Source organism: Aquarana catesbeiana, linkage group LG01 (genome assembly GCF_042186555.1).
Source record: "Aquarana catesbeiana isolate 2022-GZ linkage group LG01, ASM4218655v1, whole genome shotgun sequence".
Classification (NCBI taxonomy): Eukaryota; Metazoa; Chordata; class Amphibia; order Anura; family Ranidae; genus Aquarana; species Aquarana catesbeiana.
This window is the reverse complement of record NC_133324.1, coordinates 236,238,555-236,265,089: the sequence shown is the minus strand read 5'-3', so window position 1 is coordinate 236,265,089 and position 26,535 is coordinate 236,238,555. Positions and strand designations below refer to the sequence as shown.

At 41.4% G+C, this 26,535-nt stretch overlaps 1 protein-coding gene across 1 annotated transcript in view; it reads right to left on the bottom strand.

Moving 5' to 3' along the window:
• Window positions 1-2,504: 2,504 nt before the first annotated feature.
• The window catches only part of NAA25 (N-alpha-acetyltransferase 25, NatB auxiliary subunit), a 102,832-nt gene continuing 78,801 nt past the window's right edge, over window positions 2,505-26,535 (bottom strand). Inside the window, exons 18-24 of the mRNA XM_073626004.1 lie at window positions 25,655-25,895; window positions 24,851-24,974; window positions 20,459-20,524; window positions 20,276-20,373; window positions 18,784-18,891; window positions 15,175-15,321; window positions 2,505-3,969 (exon numbers count right to left, since the gene is read on the bottom strand). Of these exons, the coding sequence (XP_073482105.1) occupies window positions 3,847-3,969; window positions 15,175-15,321; window positions 18,784-18,891; window positions 20,276-20,373; window positions 20,459-20,524; window positions 24,851-24,974; window positions 25,655-25,895 (907 nt within the window). The 3' untranslated portion in view covers window positions 2,505-3,846. The remainder of the gene's footprint in view (window positions 3,970-15,174; window positions 15,322-18,783; window positions 18,892-20,275; window positions 20,374-20,458; window positions 20,525-24,850; window positions 24,975-25,654; window positions 25,896-26,535) is intronic.

Sequence of the window (26,535 nt, the reverse complement as noted above, 5' to 3'; positions counted from 1 at the left end):
ACCAGCAACGTACCCGATCTTGGTGTTTTTAATGCTTTTAAAAGGGCAGAGGAGGGATTTGGGGTCTTAGGTACTCTTCATGGAGAGATCTGGGGTCTATGTCACATGCCTATTGCTATCATGAGAAGGAAGTGACACCAGCATCTCCAAAATTAGGTCCAAAACTTGAAACACATAGTATCAAAAAATAAAAGCGTCCCCTTCATCAGTCATGTGGCAACAAAGGGGCCCTGCGTGGCCCGGAACGTCGCTTTTATTTTTTGATACTATGTGATTAAAGTTTTGGACCCATTTTTGGAGATCCTGGTGTGCTGGTGACACTTCCTTCTCATAATTGCAGTCGGTTCCAGCCGTTGGTAATTTCAGCACCCAATTTAAGATACAGCCGTTTGTGCAGGAACTTGTGTGTTGGAGTATTGCATTGGACATGCCTATTGCTGCCACAAGGATGTTTACATTCCTTATGACAGCAATAAAAGTGATCCAAAAAAAAAAATGTAAAAGGAACAGTGTAAAAATAAAACAATCAAATAAAAAAAAATGAATCTGCCCCCTGTCCAAAGGCTAACGCACGCATGCAAACAGCGATCGTCCCAAACATGTGAGATATCACTGCAAACGTCAGATCATGTGCAGTAGCTCTAGCATTAGACCTCCTCTGTAAATCTAAAGTGGTAACCTGTAAAGTCATCACCTATGGATAGTAAAATGTATGTAATTTGTTGCTGTTGCACAGACGTGTGCAATTTTAAAGTGTGACATGTTTGGTATCCATTTACTCTGCACGACATCAACTTTTATATTTTAAAAAAACAAATTGGGTTATGTATTTTTTTTAGCATGGAGATTCAAAGTTTTTTTTTTTCCCAAAAAAATTGCGTTTGAAAAACCACTGCGCAAATATTGTGCGACAAATTGCGAAACCAATTTATTCTCTAGGGCCTCCGTTTTAAAAATATATAATATTTGAACCTCCCCTAACCGCAGCAGCTCCAAAACGTTTCTAAAAGCCTATTTGTTCATGGACACATTGGATTTTATAGAGTGGAGTATAGGAGCTTTGGCCAAAAAAAAAAAAAAAAAAAAAACACCAAAAGCTCCTCAACACTCAAGTTTAGGAGCCACTAGTGTACATGGAGCCTAAAGGAATTTTCTAGCAATATTGATTCTTACAGTGCCAGAAAAGGCCTGGTCTGGAAGTGGATATGGTGGTGTTTAGTGTTTGATGCACCCTGGCAGAAGAAGTGGCTGTATGTCCACCACAAAACGCATTTTTTGTTTCGGAACAATGTTCACTTACAATAAAACATATCTTTAATCTATGAGACACTGTGCCCATTCTAAGATGGTTTCTTGATATCCGCTTTACTTGGGAGCCACTAGATTATATACCTTTTAGAGATCCACAAATTCACTTTCAGTAACCCAACAGCACCAGATCTCCACGACGATAGTGTGACCAGACAACAAACGGAAAGGTCTTCATGTAGACCGAAATATTCTCTATAACTGCCATTTAATGCTGCAGACATTCCAATGAGTTCTAGCAACCTTTACAGATGTAATGTGAGACCTCACCTAATTTTTCACTTCTGCAATATCTAATGAATCACTTAAATACTACAACATAAGGACTCTCCCACATCCTCTTGTTTTTCCTCATCTTCATCATACAAAATTGAAATGGGGAAACAGACACTAAAAACACATATGGTCTGATATTTGTACATAAGAAGTCATATTATTAACCATATTACCAGCATCTGAATCAATGTATTTCATGTTTATCACATTCACTCTACAGCAGTCACAAACAATGCAGGCTTCAGACAAAATCAGTGTGCATTCTAATCATAGGAGACCTTCACTAAAGCAAAATGTCACCAGGTAATATGAAGTTACATAATTTTGATTATGTTTGGTTTTATATAAGAATTTCAGAAGTTACACAAAAGGGCTTCAGAGCTATAGTAGGTCATGAACAGCTTCTTTAGCATCTTCTATTAGCAAGCCCAGAAAAGGAAAATGTAATGTCCATTTGTATCAGATATTGTTTAACATATGAATGTCATTTAGCTCTTGGCCAAGTGACAAGCCAGGTCTTCCAGACTTGCCAGTAGGTACACTGACGTGTTTAAGTTTAAAGTCCAGCCAAAACATTCTTCGTTTTGGAAAGTGAGCTGGCTGAAGGCAGAATCTGCATTGCTGAATCCGGTAATAAAAGTGCGTCACCAGTCTTGTTGTGCAATTTTGCAGAAGTGTACACATTTCAAGCTGAATAGATGTGCAATATTCTTTCAGCCAGTAATGCAATACACTTACTTTTCAGTCGTGTATTTAGGTGTTTGGCTGGAATTGTGCTTTAACATTACAGAAATATAAGAAATGACTGGTTCTATATATTTTCAAAAGCATGTTTTTCCACGACTAAAACTAGTTTTCCAGCTCAACTGAAAAGCAATGTACCTATTAATTTGTATACCACAAAAAGGAAAACATACGCATTGCTTATTATGTAGGGATTTATTTTAAAAATACTCTCATCAACCACCTAGCATCACTAACAAAACGAGTCTGTAATATATGACAATGCCCTGACTGTCAGGGTCTCAGAAATCTCATATTTAGCTTTTGAAAATGTCAGAGTAAGTAGAAGATTTGTGAAAATATTACATTCACCTGGCAAGCCAAGTTGAACTGTTTTCCTTCCATGCTGGTTTGTTCTGCATGTATAGCTAAGCCATTTAATTACATGTGTATCTGACTGTATGCATATATGTATGTACATCATATTATACTATACAAATATACATACATCTATATTTATATAAATATACACCAGTACTCGGTGACAGGGCTGCATAAATAAGCATACAAAATGGTGTAAATGTTTCTTTTTTTTTTAGCAAAATGGAACCAGTTGCTTCTAAATATTCCTTCTGCAGTAGAAAGCAAAGTAACAGCATCTGGGTAACCTAAAAACAGTTACGTTCAAAAACTAGTCTCTTGTTTAGACTGGTGGTGTAACCAAGCAGCATTAGGCTTTTTTTATTTATAATATAGTATACACAGCCGCACTGGTGTAATAATGCAGAGCAAATTACAGTGGCTAGCTGCCAACTATGATTGATTAAACAGAGGTCTTTCTCCGCCGGCGATCCGACACTACAGCATTGAAAGTCTCACTTTAAAGTCAGCCATCATTAGATTAGACTGCATATCCACCACATCAATGATCTGGAACCAACTATTCAATTCTGTGCCATCTTCAGACATATTTCAGTTCCTATAAATTAAAAAAGCTGCTAGGAGGAGAGGGGACATCAGAAAGGACAAACTGCAAAGCTAATAGAGCAGAGGAAAAAATAAAGTGTGGAATAAAAGATTAATAGATTTCCTAACGAGCCAAAAAAAAAAAAAAAAAAAAAAAAAAAAAAAAACCCCAAATAAAATTCACCTAAATGGCAAGGAATAAGAAAAGCTGCTGGTTTTAAGCCAATTTTCTATTGCTGCGGGTACAGAGTTTCCAAGGTTGCATGAAAATCAAAAAAAAAAAAAAAAAAAAAGCATGAAAACCTCACTGCTGCAAGTTCATGGACATGTATAAAAAGTGGTCTATGGCAGGTGGCAGCTCCTGCTTTTAGTTTATGTACAATAATTTAAATCAGCTGTATAAATTCCATTCTCAACACCTTTAAAAAACAAAGGAGGAAAAAAAAAAATCAAAAAAAAAAAAAAAAAAATCAGTTTTTAAGTCATTCATGCATCCTCTTGGGAAGTTCTGGATTAAGATGTCTGCCAGGAGCCCAGCAAAGTATCTATAGTTATATAGTTCCTATTCACATTCTAGAGCTTGAGTTTCTTAATGGTTTCGAGTTTTTTCCTCAAAAGATCTCCAACCTCTTGCAAAGAGTGCAGATAGCTGTTCTGAACTTTGTCCATAGATTGCTTTGTAAATATCTTTTCTTCCTGAAATAGAAAGATCTTAACGTAAGTAAGAAGGAACAGTACTCAAAAACAGCAGACCACAGCAAGCTATACGATATAGCAAATTTACTATAAACCTACACAGATACAAACTGATTATTTAAGCTATCTATATATGGTATTATAATGCATCGAAAAGTGTCAAGAGTATGCACATGAATGATGGAAACAGGAAAAATCTACTGGTTTATAGCCAATTTAGGACCCTTTTCATTCCGGCAACATCAAGAAAGGAACTAGAAACAAAGCAACACATTGCTGGTTTGGCTAGTGAGGTAATACAGTACAGGACACAGGTAATGAAGTCTTTACTATGGGTTATTTGCAGCTACCTTCAGGCAAAAATTAGAATGCTACAGGGCCACCCTCCTATACAAGTTGCCCACTCGCAGCTAACCTCAGGTTTGTAGTAAGCAATAGGGAGATCAAAAAAAGGGACTGTATCTGTTCCGTATCCCAAGGAACAGAATTTACGGTCAAGTCAAAAATCTTATTTCTAAGGTATGGGGGCATAGGAACTTTATTCTTTACCATGGAACATCCAAAATCAGTCCAAATGTGGGGTGGGCAACACAGCAAACAATGCCAACAGGCCCAACAAAGAAAAGGTTAAGAAAGGCTTGACAGATTCAGACAGCAGCTAGTAGCACCTTACACCCAAAACTGGCATCCAAGGAGGCCTGAACTTCCATCTGTTAGAACTGAAACTATACTTTAATCGAGCACCACAAACCAAAAATGTGATTTAATTCATATCAAACCCCCCCATCCATCCATGTCTTCATACTTTATTTTTATTGGGAAAACATCCCCTAGCATTCCGGTCATCTTGAATAAGGGCAGATTCATGTAGCATTCACTTCCTGAAATCCATTTGCCCTTAGATCAAGCATGCAAGCAGGAAAGGGTGTGCTTAGCTGAGAAAGCCCCTCCTCCCCTACTGAAGACTGCTGGGATGTATGACATTTGCCTAAGCATGGAAACCAAGAAGTAACTAAATGTAAAAAAAAATTGACAGTTACTTACCGGTAACTGTTTTTCTAGGATATCTTCCAGGACGGCACACCTGAGAGACTAGAGGCTCCTCCCTACAGGAAGCACAATCAATCGACAGCTGTTTTAAGTCCACACCCTTCCCCTTGATCCTCAGTTTGTAGAGAAGTAACTCCTGAACCTGGTTCACAAGGGAAATCATTCCTCATATGTACTCACCTTCTAGTGTTCTACCATTTTCCCTCCTCCAACGGGCAGGAAGTAGGCCTGCCGTCCTGGAAGATATCCTAGAAAAACAGTTACCTGTAAGTAACTGTCAATTTTCTCTTAGTCATCTTCCAGGACGGCACACCTGAGAGGATAATCAAGCTACCTCAGGCCTACCTTAGGGTGGGACCACTGCAAGACCCTCTTGGCGGACCTTGGTTCTGCAGTGAGTTTTACCTCCACTCCATATGCTTGATGAAGGTATTATAGCTGGATCATGCGGCTGGTCTGCAGGTCTACTCCACCGATGTCCCTGCCTTCTCCGCTTCGGATGCAGGACCTAGGTGGAGTGGGGCTCTTAAAGATGGAATCAGAAAACATGTTAAACTTGTAGGTTAGCAATATTGCCTGTCTCACACATCTAACAACCATGGCCTATTGTGCCTGTAGGTGCTACTTAGAACCCCTAAAGATTAATCAGAGACCTGTGTTGTAAGACAAGGACACTCATTGATCACTAAGAGGGCCTGTCTTAACACTACCCTGTTTCATGGAATTAAAACTGCAAAAAAAGGTGGGCCCCTAACAGACAACCTTTTTTGTTCATTTTTATCTTTACATCAGCAAAGACTAAAGGGAAGCCTACTTAAGGGTAATAGATTAACCGAGGCTTGATCCCTGGGTTTAAGGCATGCCCACTCTGTGGCTTTACTTACGCCTGAGTGCCTACTTCAGGAGAATAAAGTTCATAGCAGGAGTATAACACTTATACTGCTACATCTAGTTCTGCTAGAAGGGTGAGATGAAGGCCATGCACCGAGCCGTAACCTATTCGGTCTGGTATACATCTTTATACTTCATCTTCAGGTCATAATACTCCTCTGAACAGAACTTCCCAAGTTCTTACTAAGCAGGGTGATTCTTTATCGCCTTCCTCCAGTGTCCTATAACCCTACTGGGCTTCAACCCTAGGAAATGGTTCCAGCATTCCCGAATGTAAGGGGCTGAGGCTTTCTGACATGTGACGTCTGCAGCCAGAACTCCAGGCCCCTCCACGGAAAAGAGGGCTGAAATACAAAAGGCGATACATGCATTATTAATATCACAAATTAAAAAAGATCATAGATTGTGGACCCAGCACAATAGATTTAGACAGAAAGGACACAAGCATAGACAATAATGTGTATCCGAGTGTGACTAGCTAAACCAACATATCAAATATGGGAGAGACCCAAATCTGAACTTCAATGTAGACAAACAGTCCGTCAATATGTAAAAACATTAAGACAAACGCAAACCCTCAGCCTTGGTTCACACTGGGACGACTTGTCAGGCGACCTAGTCACCTGACAAGTAGCGTCCTGTTCTGTGCAATGGAACCATTCTAATCGGCGCGATGCAAGTCGCTTCGACTTAGAAAAAGGTTCCTGTACGACTTTGGGGTGACTTGCATTGACTTCTATACAGAAGTCGTTTCGCAAGTCGCCGCTGAGTCGTGTCCTGGGTCGCCTGAGGCAGTCGCGCTGTAAGTCGTGCTGCCTCAGTGTGAACCGACCCTAAATGCTGCGTGTTTCTGAAGTGCAGCTAGCTAGGTCATAACTGATATATATACATAAAGGACGGGAGTCCTGTTTACGGTGGAGTTTTACTGATCTACAGCAAAACAGGGCCATAAATATAAGACAGAAAGACCCAAACTTCTATGTTGCGTATTTCTGACGAACCACCAAATACAGTTATAAGATCAATATGGCACACAAGACAATATCTTTTCTGTTATGCAGTACTGTAGTGCAGTCACATAGAACCAACAAAGAAAGGACCCAAGCAACCTGCAGCATTGTGTTTTTCTGAAGTGCAGTAAGGTAAGGGAATCTGAAACAGAACGCACCAACAAGCTTCAATGTTGAGTATTTCTGCTGTGCAGCCACATAAAAACAGACAGCCTTCCTAGCTGCGATCTTTCTGGTGTATTGCAAAGTAAGGCAATAACTCCATGATGTCTATTCTTGTTGTGTAGCAAAACCTCAACCAGAAGGGACAGATAAAACTTAGGGCTCCCACACCTGTGCGACCCAACCTGCAACCGCAAAAACGCAAGAGAAAAGTCATACACTATGGCTTCCAATGGGAACCATTCGTGTCTGTGCAACTCCAGGTCGCAGCGCCACCAAGCAGACCCTGCTTTCTGGATCCACAGACCTCAAGATTACACAGGTCGCAGGTAACTTGCAATTTTCAGCGAGGGGTCCCCAATGCTGTATCTCCCTGGAGGAGTGCAGCCAACAACCCCCTGCTGTGTATCCTTAAGAAGCAGCAAGGTAGAACAATGAGAAACAGAAAAGACACCCCTCACTGCTGTGCCTTTCTGATATGCAGCCGATAAGGCAGTAAATATAGAACATACAGGACACAAACAATCTTCAATCTTTGTGTATGTCTGATGTGTAATATACCAAGACTGAGCAGAGACGCCACCACCCTCAATGTGTCTCCCTGCTGAGGCAGCAAAAACAAATCAGAAAAGGACAAGCAACCTTCACTGCTGTGTCCCTTCTGATATGCAGCCAATAAGGCAGTAAATGTAAGACATAAAAGGACAGATAACCTTCAATCTTGTATATATCTGATGTGCAACAATATAACAATCTGAATAGAGATAGCACATCCATATTGAAGGGATTTGGCATGCGACTCAACATGTCAAATCGCATGCCTAAAATCGGCAGCCTTTGCCGTTAATAGCACTGTCAGCCCGACGCCACTTTGCGGGGCTGCACCGATTACCAAAGGCAGTACAAGTACTACCCCTGGCACAGGTTCAATTTGTATTTCCCAAAAATTCAGGACCATCAATCTTCACTACTGCCTTTCTAATAAGCAACCAATAAGGCAGTAATACAGGACACAAAAAACCCCAGACAGAACTCAATTTTGAGTATGTCTGATGTGCAGCAATATAACAAATATGAGCAGAGATGTCACAAAACTCAATGATGTGCATTTCCGCCATGCCTCACAAGACCAGAAAGTACAGACCACCTTCCCTGTTGTATTTTTCTGATCTGTAGCCAAATAAGGCAGTACCTTTAGGATATAACAGACAACAACCAAGCTTCAGTGCAGTGCATTTCTGATGTACAGCAATATACCCCTTATGAGCAGAAATGTCACAAATCTCAATGTGCATTTCTGCTGTGCCACAAAACATCCCAGCAAGGACAAACCTTCACTACTGAGGTCTACTGGTGTGCAACCAAGGAGGAGTCATGGTGTATCCCTTTATGAAATAACCAACAAAGCAATTTGATCCCTAGGCATAGCCTGGGCTGTAGATACTAACAATTCACCCCCAGTGAAGGAACAAATCCTAAAATGGTTAGACACCTTACTATAGTAGCTGTTGTCCTACCTTACCTCCGTAGACTGAGCAAACGCTGGCCAGCTCACACACACACACACGTGGGGCTGATCAGATATTAAAGTCTCAATGAGCCCAGCCCTAGAGACCAATTTAGGACAACCTCTAGAAAAGGTGGTCACCCATTTAGCCTGGAGGAAAATAGCCACCTGCAGGCCTTAACCACTTCCCGACCGCCGCACGACTATGTACGTCCTAAGTTTGAACGGGGATATCGTTGTTATGGCAGTAGCTAGCTGCCATAACCCCGGTATCCCCGTTTTCGTGCGGCGGCCGGCTTTCAGATAAAAGAGGTCCCTGCGGCGGATTCGCCGCGAGATCACTTTTATCGGTGGCGGGAGAGGGGCCCCCCCTCCCGCCGCGATCCGGTGCCCTCCGCCGCTTACCGGAGCCGTCGGTAGCGGCGGAGGCGATCGCGTCCTGTGCCGTGGTGTGTCTGGAGAAGAGGGAGGCCAAGATGGCGCTCACTCGTCTCCATGACACTGTTGGGCGGAAGCGACGTCAAAACGTCACTTCCGTCCACGCCTCTTAAAGGCATATTTTTTCAAATGTCATTTTTCTAAATGACTTTTTTTTTTTAATTTTTTTATTGCATTTTAGTGTAAATATGAGATCTGAGGTCTTTTTGACCCCAGATCTCATATTTAAGAGGACCTGTCATGCTTTTTTCTATTACAAGGGATGTTTACATTCCTTGTAATAGGAATAAAAGTGACACAATTTTTTTTTTTTTTTAAACAGTGTAAAAATAAATAAAATATTGTAAAATAAATAATAAAAAAAAATTTTTTTTAAAACCCCCCTGTCCCGACGAGCTCGCGCGCAGAAGTGAACGCATATGCGAGTAGCGCCCGCATATGAAAATGGTGGTCAAACCACACATGTGAGGTATCGCCGCGACCGGTAGAGCGAGAGCAATAATTCTAGCCCTAGACCTCCTCTGTAGCGCAAAATATGCAACCTGTAGAATTTTTTAAACGTCGCCTATGGAGATTTTTGAGGGTAAAAGTTTGACGCCATTCCACGAGCGGGCGCAATTTTCAAGCATGACATGTTGGGTATCAATTTACTTGCCGTAACATTATATTTCACATTATAAAAAAATGTTGGGATAAGTTTACTGTTTTATTTTTTTATTCAAAAAAGTGAATTTTTTCCAAAAAAAGTACGCTTATAAGACCGCTGCGCAAACACTGTGCAAAAAAAAGTATTGCAATGACCGCCATTGTATTCTCTAGGGTGTTAGAAGAAAAACCATATAAAATGTTTGGGGGTTCTAAGTAATTTTCTAGCAGAAAAACCTGTTTTAAACATGTAAACACCTAAAATCCAAAACGAGGCTGGTCCTTAAGTGGTTAAACAAGCAATCATGTATCTATCTAGCTCTTGCATATGTTTGCACAGAAAATCCTTAATTAAAGGATATAGGAAGCGATTTATGGTAAATCGCCTTTAGATCTGTCACTGAGTTGACTGTAGCCCAAACCAACAAAAAGGTTTTTCTTACCTCCTGCACTATAATATAACCACAATGTAAAGGTGGAGTGGAAGGTTGGAGCTTATGACTTCAGATTCCTAGCAGCTGGGCTAATGGGGCCATACAACCTAGTGCACCTGCTGACCAGTAGAGCTTACTCCCGAATCCTTCAACCATTGCACAATCCATAAATTGTTCAGTGGTATACCTGGCCTGTAAGGAACTCTTTGTATCTACCAGGTTCCCCCCCCCCACTTCGCTCTATTCATCCCTACTAATGTCCCACAACCGGACATGTAGGGAGAGGCTGGCAACCTACTGTTGTGATAACCAGTGTCTCTGCTGTAAGAGGGAGCTGTGGCTGGTGGTTTTAGCAGTAGCTTCTGGGCTATTTTGTTATGCAGACCCCAGGTCCTGCACGGTACCACTCAGTAAATACAGGGGGAAGGGGAAGAAATGCCTTACCTACCTCTTTCCCATCTGAGGTGGTTTAGGCACACTCGCTCCTCTGCACCACTTGTCCACCATACAGCATCTCTGATGTAAGAGGGAGCTGTAGCTGGTGTTTTTAGCAGAAGCTTCTGGGCTATTTGAATCCAGACCCCAGGGGAGATTATCTCAAATGCCCGGAAACCATCTGGCTGGGATTGGGGATTTTGCAGCTAAATTCCCAAGGTAAAGGAAAGTACTCACCGTTGTTGTCTTCCCCTTTTGCCACAGCCACCGGGCTTGCTTTTCCATCCTTATGGTCCACACGCAAGGAGGATAGCCGCCAAAGTGCCCCCCCAACTGCTGTCCCCGTAGGGAGCTGCAAGGCTGGGCTGTGTCCTGCCAGTCAGTATACACACCTGGGGGGGCAATACCGTACATTCCTCATTCCATTCTGAGGTGGTTTAGGCAGACATCCACCGTAGTGAACTGGTGCCTCCTCGAAAGGAGGATGTGGGCGCCTGCTCCTGCTGACTCTCAGCCTTCGCTCCTGGGTAAGAACGCGGGTCGTTCAGGCGGCGCCCTCCCCAGCAGCCCATGTGAGCTACCAGGGGCCCAGGAGTCGGGGGCCCTGGAAAGAACTGACAGCCAGCACCCCTGTCTGAACGGACGCCCAGACAGGTAAGGGGGGGGAGACAGGAAAAAGGCCCCTGAAGTTCTGGGGACACCACTGTACCCAGGGGCCTTCAGCTCTCAGGGGGGCTCTTCCAGTTTCTGCTGCCCCCCCTGAGGAGGCAGGAACCCCCCAGGAAGGATAAATATATCCGGCCAGACCCAGAGGCCCATCAGGTACTAACCAGGCCAGACCCTGCTTAGCCTCCGAGATCATACGAGATCGGGCAGGCGGCGCCCTCTTTCACTTTCAGGGTGATGTGGCCGTAGGCCTTCCCAGACATTTGGTCCGGCTCCCAGGGGGGGACCACCAGCCCCAGGCTTCGGGTCATTCGGAAAAAAACAAACGGTTTCGCTATGTAGGGAGAAACACAATCAAAAACTGAGGATCAAGGGGAAGGTTGTGGACTTAAAACAGCTGTCGATTGATTGTGTTTCCTGTAGGGAGGAGCCTCTCATCTCTCAGGTGTGCCGTCCTGGAAGATGACTAAGAGAAAAAAAAGTTTAAATATAAAATATACTTTCCTAACCATTTTCTAATGCTAGCAGCATAAGGATAAAAAACAGTCAATCTGGATTAAGAGAGTGACGCTCCACTTTAACCAATTGTCGCCCGCCCACCATCAAATGACAGCAGGGCGGCTCTCATTCTGGGATGTCATATGACAGCGTCCCAGAACAGGCGCTCTAGCAGGGCACGCGTCCGCGGCTCTTTAACCATGTGATCGGCTAAGTCCAATCACAGCCGGTCACATGTAAACACGGAGATTCCGGTAATCGGCGTTACTCGCCTCACACTGACAGAGTGAGTGGCGAGGAGAGCCAATCAGCAGTATCTCCTCACAGGGGGCAACAAAACATGTAATCAGGGCACTGATCATCAGTGCCCTGATTACATTATAGCGCCAACAGCGTCACCAATCAGTGCCCACCACTCCCCACAAGTGCCAACCAGCGCCGCCCATCCGGGCCCACCCAGATCTGCCCATAAGGGCCGCCCCATCAGTGCCGCCTCATCATTGCCACCTCATCAATGCCCACCAGTTCAGCCTATCAGTGCCCATCAGTGCCGCCTCATCAGCGCACCTCAGTGAAGGAGAAAAAATACTTGGTTACAAAATTTACTAACAGAAACTAAGTAAAAGAAATTGTTTCAATTTTTTTTTTTTGTAAAAAATAAAAAATTCAGCAGTGATTAAATACTAAAAGAAATCTCTATTTGTGTGAACATTCAAAGTGTGACAGCGCTGAAAGTTAAAAAATGGCTTGGGCAGGAAGGGGGTGTAAAGCCCTGTAGGCAAGTGATTAAATGTGTGGATAGGAGACCACGTGGTGATCCTGAACATTTGAGAAACCGTTCAAAATTCCAGTTTGTAGAACCTAGAGTGGACACTCTGGACCCAAGTGAGAGATTTTCTGGGACTTTGGAGAAGTAGGGACACCCCATCACTGAGAAGAAGCCTTGGAACTAGCCTTGGTGGGTTTGGAGGGCCATGGCTTTTTATGAAAGTATGTTGCTGCCTTGGATTCAAAAATGCAAGGCCAATTCCTAACCTCAGAGTTGAAGTCCTACTAGCAGAGGCACAAGCCTTTTTCTGTGGGAGAAGAGTAATCTTACCCCCTTTATCTCCTTGAAGTACTTTTCTGAGGTGGTACCAACAGGCATTCACCTTCATGGGCTCGGGGTGCTTCTGGAGAGCCCAGCTAATCAGCAGTTAAGCCAAAAGGATCCTGAGCATATGGATGGAAAGAAGACCTGTCCTGTAGATCTAATGAAGTGTGTCTACCAAAAGCCATTCACACAGTAGCGCAAAGCTGTAGGTAAAAAGTCTAACTCACCTTGGACTGAGGTATCCATTAGGATGTATCTGGGATCTTGAGCCGTTTAGTCCAAACAGCAATGGTCTATATCAAGTTGCAATAGACAAAACTGTAGGTTGCCTGGCAGGGCCTAAGTAAAAGAGGGCACTAAATAGAATACAATGAACCTCTGTGCCTCTGGAAATGTGTCAAATAGCGTGTTATAAACTGCTACACACCTATTTCCAAATGGAAAACAGTAAAGCAGTACAAAAATATAGTTGAGTTAGTGCAGTGCTCAACAAAAACATAGTATGCTCAAAGATACCAGATTAAAAAAAAAAAAAAAAAAATTTAAAAGGGATAGTGTAGTGTGTTTTATTTAAAAAAATTATTTATTATTTACACGGCCTCTTTGCCTGGGACCTTGGAGGTGCTATTGATTTTCATAGCACACCGCATTTGTCAGCCTGTAAGTGCATTTTAATGTGTGGGGATATTTTTTTAATAAAACACACACTACTGCAGGCTCTATCCTCGTAATTCCTTGCCATGTAACCGGAAGCGGAGTGCGGAAGAGCTAGAGAAGTTGCCATTTGGAGCCAAACTGGAGGAAATAAAGGGTGTTAATAAAACGTTGTGGACATGTTTATATAACAGGTCATAAAGATCTGGCGAGTGGCTTTTCAAAAGGGAGAGGTGGAGAGCACTTTTGATATGGTAGAAGAGCACAATTAATGGAAGCACGTTGTTTGCAATGGTTATATATTGGACATTGAGAAGTTTTACACAGCACAAGCACTTTATAATAAGGATTGGTGGAAGTGGATTTGTAGTCATCATACATATTGAACCTTAAGCTAGGTTCACACATATGCGATGCGCGAACTAGCGCGATTCCAGTGCGAGTTCCTGCACCACGTCTCTCGCAAGCAGTTCACACTGCCCTATGCTAACCACTGCGGGCGTCAATACAAAGTTAATGACACCCCCAGATCGGTTCGCAGATCGTAGTGCAAACGACCAAATGGTGCAGGAATCTAATCGCATGGGTGTTCACATCTGATTCCAGTGTGGACCAAATAAAGGGTCCTGCAGCATTTTTGTCCGAATGCGATGCAAATTCAGCCAAACAATCTGTATGCATCTGTATCGCATCGCACAGACATTGCAAATAATTTGCACTGCGGTGCGAATCGCATGCAATGTCTGACATCCCAATAGTGGGAACCTAGCCTAAAACCTAATATACATTTATGTTGGAATTTAAGTTTTACAAGGTAATAGCTGGCAACAGCAAGCAGATTACTAATTGTATGCAGATAGCACCAACACAGATCACCATTTGAATGCAAATAGTACCAGCAAGGTTATTACGATTTTTTAGAGGAAGAGGAAGGTGGTGTGGCAGATGAACTAGCAGAATGGCCAGAACAAGGCATCATATTGAGAGCAACCATCAGAATAAAGGGTACTAAGGCCTTGTGTGGATAAACTACAACCCCCATTGGAATTGAATGCTGAACCTAAGCTAGGAAAGAGGTATAATTCTTTCAGTAGAGAGGAGGGGGTCCATCTCCTAAGGACAATAGCAACATTTTTTTGAAGATAGCTGCATATAATCTATGGTAAGTGCCGACTTTCCTGTGTCCCAAACTCTACAAGCAAAAAATATATTTTCAGTATTCTCGGTGGCATGATGTATAAACACACATGGGATACATATATTAGTAACAGCAATGTGTGACAACACCAAGACTTGTTAAAAACAGTGCTAAAAAAAAAAAAAAAAAATTACAGATTCTTGTCAGAAGTTTAAACTATGTTGCCAAATAACTTTATAAAGTACTCACAGTAAAGACCAAAATCTGATCTAGGCCAAATACAATGTCATGTTGCAAGAAACTCAAGGCACACGCCCGAATTTACAAAGAAAAGTGACTGCAAGACATGATTATCTCAGCTAAATATTTTGTGCAGCGACTTCTACATTTTCTATGAACGTGTAAAGTTTTCCCTCACAGTTCTAGAATTCGTGAGATCGGTACATGTCAATCAGAACAGACAGGTGTGAGGAATGTTACACCTGTCAGTGAGAATTTGTGACTAGATGTTTTACACCTTGAGTTGCTAATTGAAGAAAACATGCCCAAGGATAAAAAAAAAAAAGAATAAAAAAAATACTAACGTCACTGAGTGTTATATTTTCTAAGGAGAGATCTTCAAGTTTCAGTGCAACCAAAGAGGCTTCCAACTCCTTTATGTAGTCATTCGAGTCTGTTAGCAATGTATGCAGCCCAGTGATGAAGTCATGGAAGCCAGTAAACACAGGGGGCTGGAAAAGGAAAGAGTAAGGACAGTGAGACCGATATAAATGTTAGACCGAGAACCAACCTTTATAAAGAACAATTGAGCAATGTTAGCATTGTAACCATGTATGTAAACACTTTAAGAAGAGTGGATGCCACCCAGTTACAGTATTTTTTCAGGTAGTACACATTTTGCAGATCAGGAGGATTCAGTGTCAGCACCACAGGTTTTTTTTTTCTTTTTTTTAATTGAGTACTGTTCAGTATCAACAATAATGCTTTGGGAGTCAGATAGGCACTATGCTAGTGCGGTTTAGAGTCAGACATTAGGTTATTGTTTGGTGAAGGATTAAGGTAGAAAAAAGGATTGTTAACTATAGGCATTAGGTAAAGTGTTGGGGTCAGGTATGGTTTAGTTTAGTGTTTAAAGTAGAAGTCTAAACTTGAACCTGCTCCCACCTACATTCTAAGCCCTAGCTATATGTGAAAAAAGAGGTCTTACCTATTCCAAGGGTGCGCCGGTCCGGTCACATGATCAACTTCCAGCGCCAGCTTCAATGTAGAGGAGGTACAGCTGACAACAGATGACATCAACACATAGGCATTGCGGCCATTGTCTGATCTCTCCTCTCCCCTGAAGCCAACTGCTGGGGCTATCGTGTTTTTGACTAGACTTCTAATTTTGGCCCCTTTCACACAGACGGACCGATTGGGTCTGCCTGTCAGTTTTTAGGCCAACGCGATTGGACCATCCATTGCCCTCTATGGAACGGTGAGTGTCAACGGACATGTGCACATTGACACCTGCCGACATTCAATCCGATCCTATTCACCAAGATCAGATAGATGGAGGATCTGTTCCCCACCCATCTGGCGGACTAGATCAGATGACAGTTGGATGGAAGCTGACCAGCGGTCCGTTTCCATCCGAAGCCCATAGAGGAAAGCAAACTGTGTCCGCTCTGGATAAGCAGAGCAGACCTGTCATCTGCCTGCTCAGCAGGCATCAGCGGACAGATACCCCACTGAGCAGCCGAATCAGATAGCGGAGTCCGCCCATCTCAAAAGGAGCCTTCGGCGTTAAGCAAGCAAAAAAAAAAAACAAAACACACAAAGCCTACTTATGTAAGGGCTCTTTCACACAGACAGAGCCCCAAAACTGACAGGTCCGCCTGTCAGTTTTTCAGGTGGACCTGAATGGATGCTCCATGTACCCCTATGGAACGACGGATATCAGTGTTGACATGTCCGCCAACATCCGATCCGCTAAATCCAAACGGATAGAAACCCTATTTTCCATCCGTCTGGCGGACCGGATGAAAACGGACAGGTGGATCAGTTTTCATCCGATCCCCCATAGAGGAGAGCTCGGCTCTGACAGGTCCGTTTCAGCACAGTGAGCTGAGACGGACCTGTCATCCGCCGGTACAGCGGGGATCAATGGATCGATACCTGCTGATCAAGCCAAGTCTGCGAAAACGGACATTACTGTGTGAAAAAGCCCTAATGTGCAAATGAGATTGCCCATGTACATATACAGCCAATATTTTAAAACAGTTTCTAGTAATCAATTTTTTGATTTGAACAAGATCATATACAGTATCAACCAAGTTGATATCATTGTACACAACAAACAGAGCAAACAGACATTACAATATCTTTGACAGTACTAGAATTTTACTTGGTTTTGAGAACCTATTGCTGTTTATGAACTTCTGAACCGTTGCTGTTTGTTTTAGGCTGCATTCACACCTGCGCGTTTTCAGCTCATAAAACGCCCGAAAAAACGACCAACAAGCAACATCCCATTAATTTCTATCGCTGAAACAACTAATTGATTAATCGACAACTAATCGATTATGAAATTAATCAATTACTATTTTCATAATCGATTAATCGGCCAGTAACATAATGGGTTTAAAAAAAAAAAAAAAAAAAAACCTAAAATGAGCCCCTTACAGTACAAAGAGCAAATTGCTACTGTAAGTATTACTTTCACAGTTCTACAGTAAAAAAATGAACCCCTTACAGTAGTGATTATCTGCTTTTTTTTGTACTATAAAGGGCTAATTTTAGTTTTTTTAACCCCATTAATGTTACTAAACGTCTTAGACCTTGTTCACATCTATGTGTTTTTTGGTGCTTTTTGCAGAAATGCACTACAGTTCATTTACATGGTTTCCTATGGGACACATTCACATCTATGCTTTTTCAGCTGCTGCATATTTGGAAAAAGTGTCAGGGACTTTTTTTTTTTTTTTTTTTTTTTTACGCAAAATGGTGCTTTTTTGGTTCAATATACTTCAATGGAGAAGCTGCAGAAAAGCATGTAATGCGTTTTTGCAGCAATTTGTGTTTTTTAATCTGGCCAATAAATTGGCCAAAATGAATTGCAAACACGCAAATCGCAGCAAAATCATGTGTGCAGGAATCAAAACGCACAGCAAAAAGCACTGCAGAAGCAAATCAAAACCAAACTGCATAGGTGTCTATCGAGCCTTATGCTGGCCACACCGATCAATTTTCAGACGAGAATATTCAGACGAAAAATCTTTGTACATTCGCTGAAAGAATGTTTGAAATTTTCATTTGTTTTTAAAATGAATGTAATTTCTGACCAAAACCACATACACTGTCTGAAAATTGCTTTGACCAAGAAGTTTTCTATTTCCAAATTTTCCCGTCACTGTGGTTGAAAACGACGTCGATTTGACCCCACTAACCATTAGAAAATCGAACGAACGTTCTTAAAATGACATTTTTTTTAAAAGTAAGACCTAGTTTGTTTTTTGAATAAAAAAAATTTGATCCGAGTCTGATGATATTTACCAGATTCACCCTTTTATATTATCTACAGTATATCTCTCCTCTAATAGTATCTACAGTATATCTCTCCTCTAATAGTATCTACAGTATATCTACAGTATACAATATACAGTATATCTCTCTTCTAATATATACAGTATATCTCTCCTCTAATAGTATCTACAGTATATCTACAGTATACAATATACGGTATATCTCTTCTGTTATTCTCAGAGTGGATTCGATATTTTGCTCCCGAACCATATAGTTGGTTATTTATATTTACCACTGCATAGAGATATTTAAGAATAAATTGCTTTTTAAAACTTTACATATTAACCAAATTATACACCACACTTTTTTTTAAGGTTATTAACCGATTAATCAAAACAATCGGCAAACTAAACGATTATGAAAATAAGCGTTAGTTGCAGCCCTATTCATTTCAATAGCACCTGTTCACATCTGAGCGTTTTGTCACCTGAAGCAAAACGCCTTAAGCTCAAAAAAGAACATGAGCTTCTTTGGGGCAGATTACAGGCGTTTTTCTGCTTTTTACATTGGTGACCTGTGCAAAATGGCGGCAAAAAACGTGCGACTTTGAAACGCTCAGGTGAGAATGCAGCCTTAACTTTCAACAATACCCTTTCCAGAAATAGTGCTCTACACCCATCTTTACTTACGGTAGTACTACTTTCTTTTTTCTTCTTTTTCTTCTTTTGAAGATTTGACTTGAACGGTCTAAGAACAGCAGCAAAATATCCCGATACCCAGAGAACAATAGATATAGTCTGCAGGAGGAAAAAAATAAAACAGTAAAATCAACACATTACTTTTAAACCACAACCCTTTTCAAACAAATGGCTCTTGAAACACAGATCAAACTTTACTGAAAAAACAGGCAAGCTCGCATGCACAGACAGGAAAAAAAAAAAATAGCATTTTACAAATGTGCTGCTGTGAAATAGATTTCTTCATTCGGAAAGAACGGAGGAGGTGTTGACACCTAATGCGTATTCTGAAAGTCCCACCCCAAAAACATTTCCCCATTAGGCTTCATGTACACAGGGTGTTTTTACAACCTCTCCTGAATGATTTAACTTGACAGATAGTAACACACGTTTAAAACGTCAGTTTTGCCGCGTTTAGCTGCGTTTTTCCACTTTGCGTTTAGAAGCGTTTTTTTTTTTTTAAAGGTTTTTTTTTTTTTTCAAAATAGCCAAAAATGAAAAACGCCTGTAAACGAAACGCGGCTAAATGCGAGTTAGTTTAGAAGCGTATGGCGCTTGAAATGCCTCTAAACTCAGCTTCTGAACCCATTTTTTTAAAAAAGATTTAAACACAAACGCGGCATGTAAACACAGCAAAACTGACGTTTTAAACGCGAGTTACTATCTGTCGAGTTAAATCGTTCAGGAGAGATTGCAAAAATGTCCCGTGTACATGAAGCCTAAGGCCTCATGTACACTGCAGCTAGTAAACTGACGTTTAGGAGCAGTTGGGCATTTTTTTCATCTGCTCCTGAACTCATCCAATGTCATCTTATCTGTCCATGTAACACAGGGTCGTCTATAGTCGTTTCTAGGCAGTTGGGTTTAGAGGCTTTTTTGGAACGCAAAAAAATGGGTTCAGAAGCTGAATTTAGAGGCATTTCAAGCACCAAACGCTTCTAAACGCGGTAACTGCCATTTAGCTGCGTTTAACTTACAGGCTTTTTCATTTTTGGCTATTTTGAAAAAAAAAAAAAAAAAAAACAGGCATACCCCACTTTTAAGTACACAATGGGGTTTATTTACTAAAGCTGGAAAGTGCAATATATATATATATATATATATATATATATATATATATATATATATATATATATATATATATATATATATATATATATGTGTGTATATATATATATATATATATAAAATTGTTTTTGTTAAACGCTTCTAAACGCAGCATTTAAACGCAGCAAAACGGACGTTTTAAATGTGGGTTTCATATTAGTTTAAGTGGATGCCCAGCAGTAGACTGCTACAAACAATGGAAAATACAATTGATTCACAATCAGGTAAATAACACTACATTTTCCTGAGCTGCCCATCGATTAGCCAATCATTATTTCACAAGTTTTCTTAATCAAAACTTGAAAGAAATCAGAAGGCAAATTATACATGGACAAACCTCCACAAAGAAGACCAAGTTCTCAATTATAAGAGGCGATGTCTTGCAGTGTCCTTCTCGATAAAACAGAAGATCTCCTTTACACTGGCTGAAAAGGTCTGAAGAGATCAAAAAAATTAGCTTAGTATTTGTGAAAAAGCATGTACTGCCAGCACTAATACATATTAAACATTCAGCACGTACCTTTTAAATTGCCTAGAGAAGAGTTTAATCTGTTCCCAATTTTTTCTTGAATGTCACAGCTATCATCTGGAGAGAGATGACTTTTTTTAATTAATAGTCTTTATCAGTAATTTAAATATTCAGTCTGTTTTAAATATGTAGGATAACGAAGGATTAAAATGTACATTTTTCATATTGTTGATAAGATTATAAAACCTGCCACTTTAGCTGGAGTGTCAGGTTTAGCCGTTACCAGTGAAGTGCCTGAATGCACACACACAGAATATGGTGACTGTGTGTGGGGATATGCTAATGACAAGGCAGCAATGATCACGCTTCAGGACATCACAGAGAAAGGAGGGGAGAGACTGGAGTTCTGTTACTCCAAGACACGGAATTTTCAGGCAAGTCAAAATTCCTATTATCTTAAATCGTACAGTGTATGACACAGGAATTGATTCTTAAACCACAGCATGTTCCCAAGCAATAAATTGAGGTATGGGCAACAATATTTAAAATAGCAGCATCAGGCCCATGGGAAAAAGAAAAAGGGTCAATGACCCGAACAGTTGCCAGCAGAAGCACCTTTACAGCCGAAGTACGCATCAGCACAGGCTCAAGCAGCCTCCTGGCAAAGAAAGAAAGAAAAAAAAAAAAAATTATATATATATATATATATATATATATATATATATATATATATATATATATATATATATATATATATATATATATATCTCACACGAACAGAGCATCAGGTGGTGGCCCAACAACTAGCAAGAAAAACAGGTGCTGGATTATGTAAAAAGCCCCAAAACCCTGACATCTCTGAAGAACGTGCTCATGTAGGTAAGGAGGCGCTCACTGATGGCAAGGGCCTGGGGGGGCAAAATAACCATCCAGCCACTTAAAATAGGAGGAAGGAATCCCACAGGGACATCTTCCCAAGAGAAGTAGCAAGTAGCCATAGATAACAATCCCGACCCCACCCATAAGTCAAGTTAAAATTGTTTGATATGCCTTTAAGGAAGGACAAGGGGAGGGAGAATGACATTTCCATTAAAGGTGATAGAGGAGCACCAGGGAAGCAAGAACCACTGACTTCTAGGCTACTTGATCCCCTCCCCCCCTAATAAAACAAGGGCTGCTCTCAAGAACATAGGAGCCAAGGCAGAGCCACAGCTGCCAGGGGAAACAGAGTGAAGGCGGCTCCATCTTACAGAGGATCTTTCAAAGGGAGTAGTCCACTTGGATACAAGGGGGGGCTCCTCTGTTTGGGCAAGAGCACCTAAAGAAGGCCTCAGAGGAAAACAAAAGGTTGCAGTGGGGCCATGAAGAGGAGCCAATTCTTGCAAAAAGTGCATAAGAACTGCAAGAGTGTTAGGAAGAGGATACAGAAGGTCCAACCAAGACCTGCAGAGTACCAAGGGCTATAGTTGTTTGGTGATACAAAACAGAGGAAGGAGTTGCAGGATGAGGAGCAGAAACAGGTTCTGGAATGGGATTCACCATCACTAGATGAGAACTACCTCCCATGATAGAATGCAGAGTATGGGGGAAGCAATCTGCATACCCAATACCCAATGAAAGAGAGGCACCCGACCTAGAGGGTGAAATGTGTCTAACTGGTGAACGTTAGTGAATCAGAGATGCAAGGAGATCTCTGGGCAAATTTCTGTGAAGCAGTCATATAACTGAAGATATCTAGTGAGAGGCAGGCGAGTGCCTGGGTACCTACAGACCACATGTGGATAGGGAAAACACACATAAGGGAAGCACTGAGAACAGTGGCAATTCAACTTTTCAAATACTAAACTGGCAAATGGAGTGGACTGGTGTAAGAGGCCAGTATTTTTGAGAAGACTGAAGTAGAATGGCTTTTCAGCCTGTAAAACGAGTGACTTTGTAATCTGCAAACTGATTCAGGAAGGGGGGGGCAAATAAAAATTCAAGGCAGAGTCTGAGGGTTGTAAGCCAGGGAGATAGGAGTTATAGCAACAGAGAGTAAAGGCTCTAGGTACTAGAGCTAACCTTCCCACACAGTGAGTTGAGTCCTGGTGACTTAGTGGAGAAAAGCAAAGATTTTGCCAATGTCCGATCACCTGAAGGTAGCAGCAAAAAGCCAATAGTCTAAAAATCAATTCCTGAGTCCTGTACGATTGAGATAAAGTGAGTACTCCATCAATAAGTATTAAAAGGGATGGCATTAATCACTGCATGGGTTTACAGGCTACGACCTCCTAGCAGTGGTCTGCAAACCTGGATAAGACACCTCTAAAGCTGGTTAGCTTTTTTTTCAGTAAAACAAATAATATTGAAACTGGAAAGACAGGGTAGCTCCATGTACTGTACTGGCAGCTAAAACTTGAGTTTTGACTTTCAGCTTTTCAAGCGTGAATCTCCTTTTTTTCCTAATCTGACTAAATGCCTCCACTCCACACCATTTGGTAATGTCAGTCATCACTACCATCTGTGGGCTGATGCCATGTGGCCTTATGTCCTGTTCAGGGACATTCTTGAAGCTGAGGGCTAGGACTCCCAACATGTGATATTGAAAGAGATCCTGCATGGCCAGTTCACTATTAGTAACATACTAGTGTGCCCCAAAGGAGTGCAGGGAATGTTCCAATTTGGGTGTAGGTGCTGTTGGAAGAGTATTGATGTACACATGCAATCACCTTAGGGGCTCAAACACTTTTCAAAATTTGTGCAAAATTTACTTCCCAACTATCCCTTTCCTCTCCAGAAGCATTCATTAGAAAGAAGTACGGTTAATTACCCATAGAAGGGTTAAATTATTTGGGGACATTTAGGGCTGGACCTCTACTAAGTTACTCAAAATTTGGCATGTGGCCTCAAAATCAGAGTAAAATCAGAGTTTAAATCAACCAGCTAAGGAGGCAATTCACAGAGAGGCTATACCTGCAGTTGAACCACAGATCAGCCTCCCTTTTCACCTTGCTGCAAAGAATCTGTGGTAACCAGGAAGTGATGGCGGCCAAAAGGCAAGAGCACATTGATGCACTGCAAGCACACCACATTACCTAGTGTTTCTAGTAATTCTAATTGTAGAAACATATGCATTTATTATTTCATCCCATAAAAAAGTCCACAAATCAAATGCATTTACAGAAAATCTTTTCAATAAGCACCTGCTCATTTCCAAGATCCACGGTAAGTCACAGCATTCTCAAATCCAAAGAATTTGGAATGGAAATTGGCACTTTAACAAAAACTAAAGGACTGCAATTGGTCTGATCTGCATCTAGCATAATCTAGCACATCAGAGAAATGAAGTGCGATCCCCAAGAGGGTGATTTAACAATGCTCTTTAAAAAGGCTTATAAATCTAGAGTGCATCTGCCGATTTCATGTACGTATCAAGTGATCAAGCTGTTTGGGATTTCTGTAGTATTACTGTCTGAAACTAAAGTCTGAGCGAAAGTTAAACAAGAAATGTGACCAGTGTTGATTGCACTAGTAGATGGTAAATGATTAACTCCAAGTAGGTATAAAGGGGAGTGGGAGTGACAAACTGCTAACAGAAACTTAGCACAACATGGGAGCTGGCTGGTTTTCATTATGAAACACTGCAATCATAAGACAGTAAATTTACAGCAAGTTATATACTGTACAAGTGAAAGAATATTCACAAAATTACTCATACCGGGACAAAAGCGATAAAACATGCTGCACGCTAAAGAAACTTTGAATAATAGTGCTGTTCGTTAAAAGTTAACTGCTTATTTGATTCATTAAAAGGGGTTGTAAACCCTCAAGGTTTTTCACCTTAATACATTCTATGCATTAAGGTGGAAAACCTCCTGTAATTCAGCTGCCCACCAGAGCCCCCCTTTTACTTACCTGAAAGCGGTCTTTCCAGCTACAGGGGCGAGCACACCAGCTCCAGCTGGTGTCAATCTATCCAATCAGGACCCAAGACAGCAGTGCAGCCATTGGCTCCCGCTGCTGTCAATCAAATCCAATGACGAGGGAGCCAGGGGCAGGGCCAAGTCCTGCTGTCTGTGTCAATGGACGCAGCAGCAGGACACGGGTGTGAGCTTGCACGAGGGCCCCGAGGGAGAGCGGCTCTCCAACAGGGCACTCGAGAAGAGGTGGAGCCAGGAGCGCCGCTGAGGGACCCCAGAAGAGGAGGATCAGGGCTACTCTGTGCAAAACCAACTGCACAGAGGAGGCAAGTATGACATTTTTATTAAAAAAAAAAAAAAAACAAACCTTTAGATATCCTTTAAGGATCATCCCTAAAGAAGCTCACTGCTGGGCTCAGTTTATTTCCACCCTAACACACCTAAGCCATTTTAGAACACTTGCAAGCTTCTAGTATCAGGAGGGTGCATTCTGAAGCACACCTCCCTTTCTACAACCGCATCTAATGAGTAGCATTGTTCGTACCTATGCCACATGAATCAAGCTGATAAATATCATTCACCAGCTGAAAAGTCTCCTTCTGACACTGACAGCAGCCACTGCTTAAGAATCCACTGAGCCGAGAAGCTGGAGGACCAAGGAAAGGATACTGTGAAGAGAACAGCAAACAATTTAGAAACCTGGCAAATCCATAGACCATGCTGGACTTTATGTACATCTGTTAACATATTGAATGCAATAAATGAGCCGCTGACAAATTATTATATTTAGAGTAAAATAATTTTTGTATCAATGTGTAGGATAATGAGACGACAGTGCTCCCAGCCATGCTAATATCAACATGTATGTCCTTAACAATGGGGATTCTTAAAAAAGGGTATACCATCCTCTCCCCATCAACAAACAAAGAAAAGGCCCCACATTGCACACTTCTCAGCCTCTGGCTGTAAAACACAGAGGTTCGGTATGATAAACAAATCGGTCTTCTCCACAGATGATCACAAAAATGTCCATAGCAAAATGCAATGCCGTGCTTTTTCAGAGTGACAGGTGCAGGGTTTTTTGTGAATGTAATATTGACAACGTTACAGAATTTACTGTACAACGAACACTATTTCCCCATTAAACAGAGGTAAGCAAATTTGTATTATCCAAACTTGAAGGTGTATCTACAAAACATGCTTTATAAATGCAGGAAAACGCAGCATGTGTCTTTATAAATACACCTCATAGCAGAATCTTCAGGCAAGAACGAAAAACAGCTAAAGATAAAAAGCATACAAAAAAAAAAAAAAAACACTTCAGAAGGGGTGCAAAAAATAGCTGTACCTTAATATTCCTTTCACTAAATCGTTTCCCAGAATCCACTGTCTCCTCATACTGCTGTAACAAGGTGCGCACCGTGTCAATCTTGGAGGATACCCCATTTTCTGTAGCCTTTTCAGAATTCTTGGGCTCAGTATGGTTGAGAGTGGTCAGACCAGTAACCAATCTTAAAGTCAATGATCGGATAAGTAGCCAGATACGTTCTTCTTCCAATGAGAGCTGGTTGTAACCCTCCGTATGGTGTCTAGAAAAAGGGAAACCGTGATTTCTATAACACAGCAATACCAGAACAGTAATTGCAAGTAAAATTCCATCTTTGGAAACAGAAATGCTTAATGTCCCATTTATAAAGCAGCAGTATGGCATGAACACTGCTTTAAAAAGGGGGATTTAGATATGCCTTATGGTATAGGCTCTAAATCAAAGAGAGAGGAATTTTAACATACCTGTAAATTCTGTATCTGTATCTTTAAGTCTAATATAGGACATGGGAATCGATTCATAGACCCTGGGTTATATGCCACTACCTTCAGGTGATTGGACACTGGCAAAAACTTTGCAGGGTCCGCTTCCCGATGTCCCTATATAACCCCGCCCACTCAGTGAGGATCTGGTTTTGTTAGCAAGGAAGAAATTACAGAGAGGGTAGAGACATGTTTCTTGTACTGTACTCCAAGATGCAAAATTGGTGAGGTGGAAGAAGACTGCCAAATTAGAATAAATATTATAACATTGTCCATTAGATTGAACAGTGAGACAATAACACTAGTGAAAAATGTGCAAGTCCTCTTATACCTCTGTCCTATAAACCACTTGCATAATAAGGATGTCTTTACCTAGTCTGCGATGGGATCCAGGCCTCACCCGTCACTGTGGACATACCC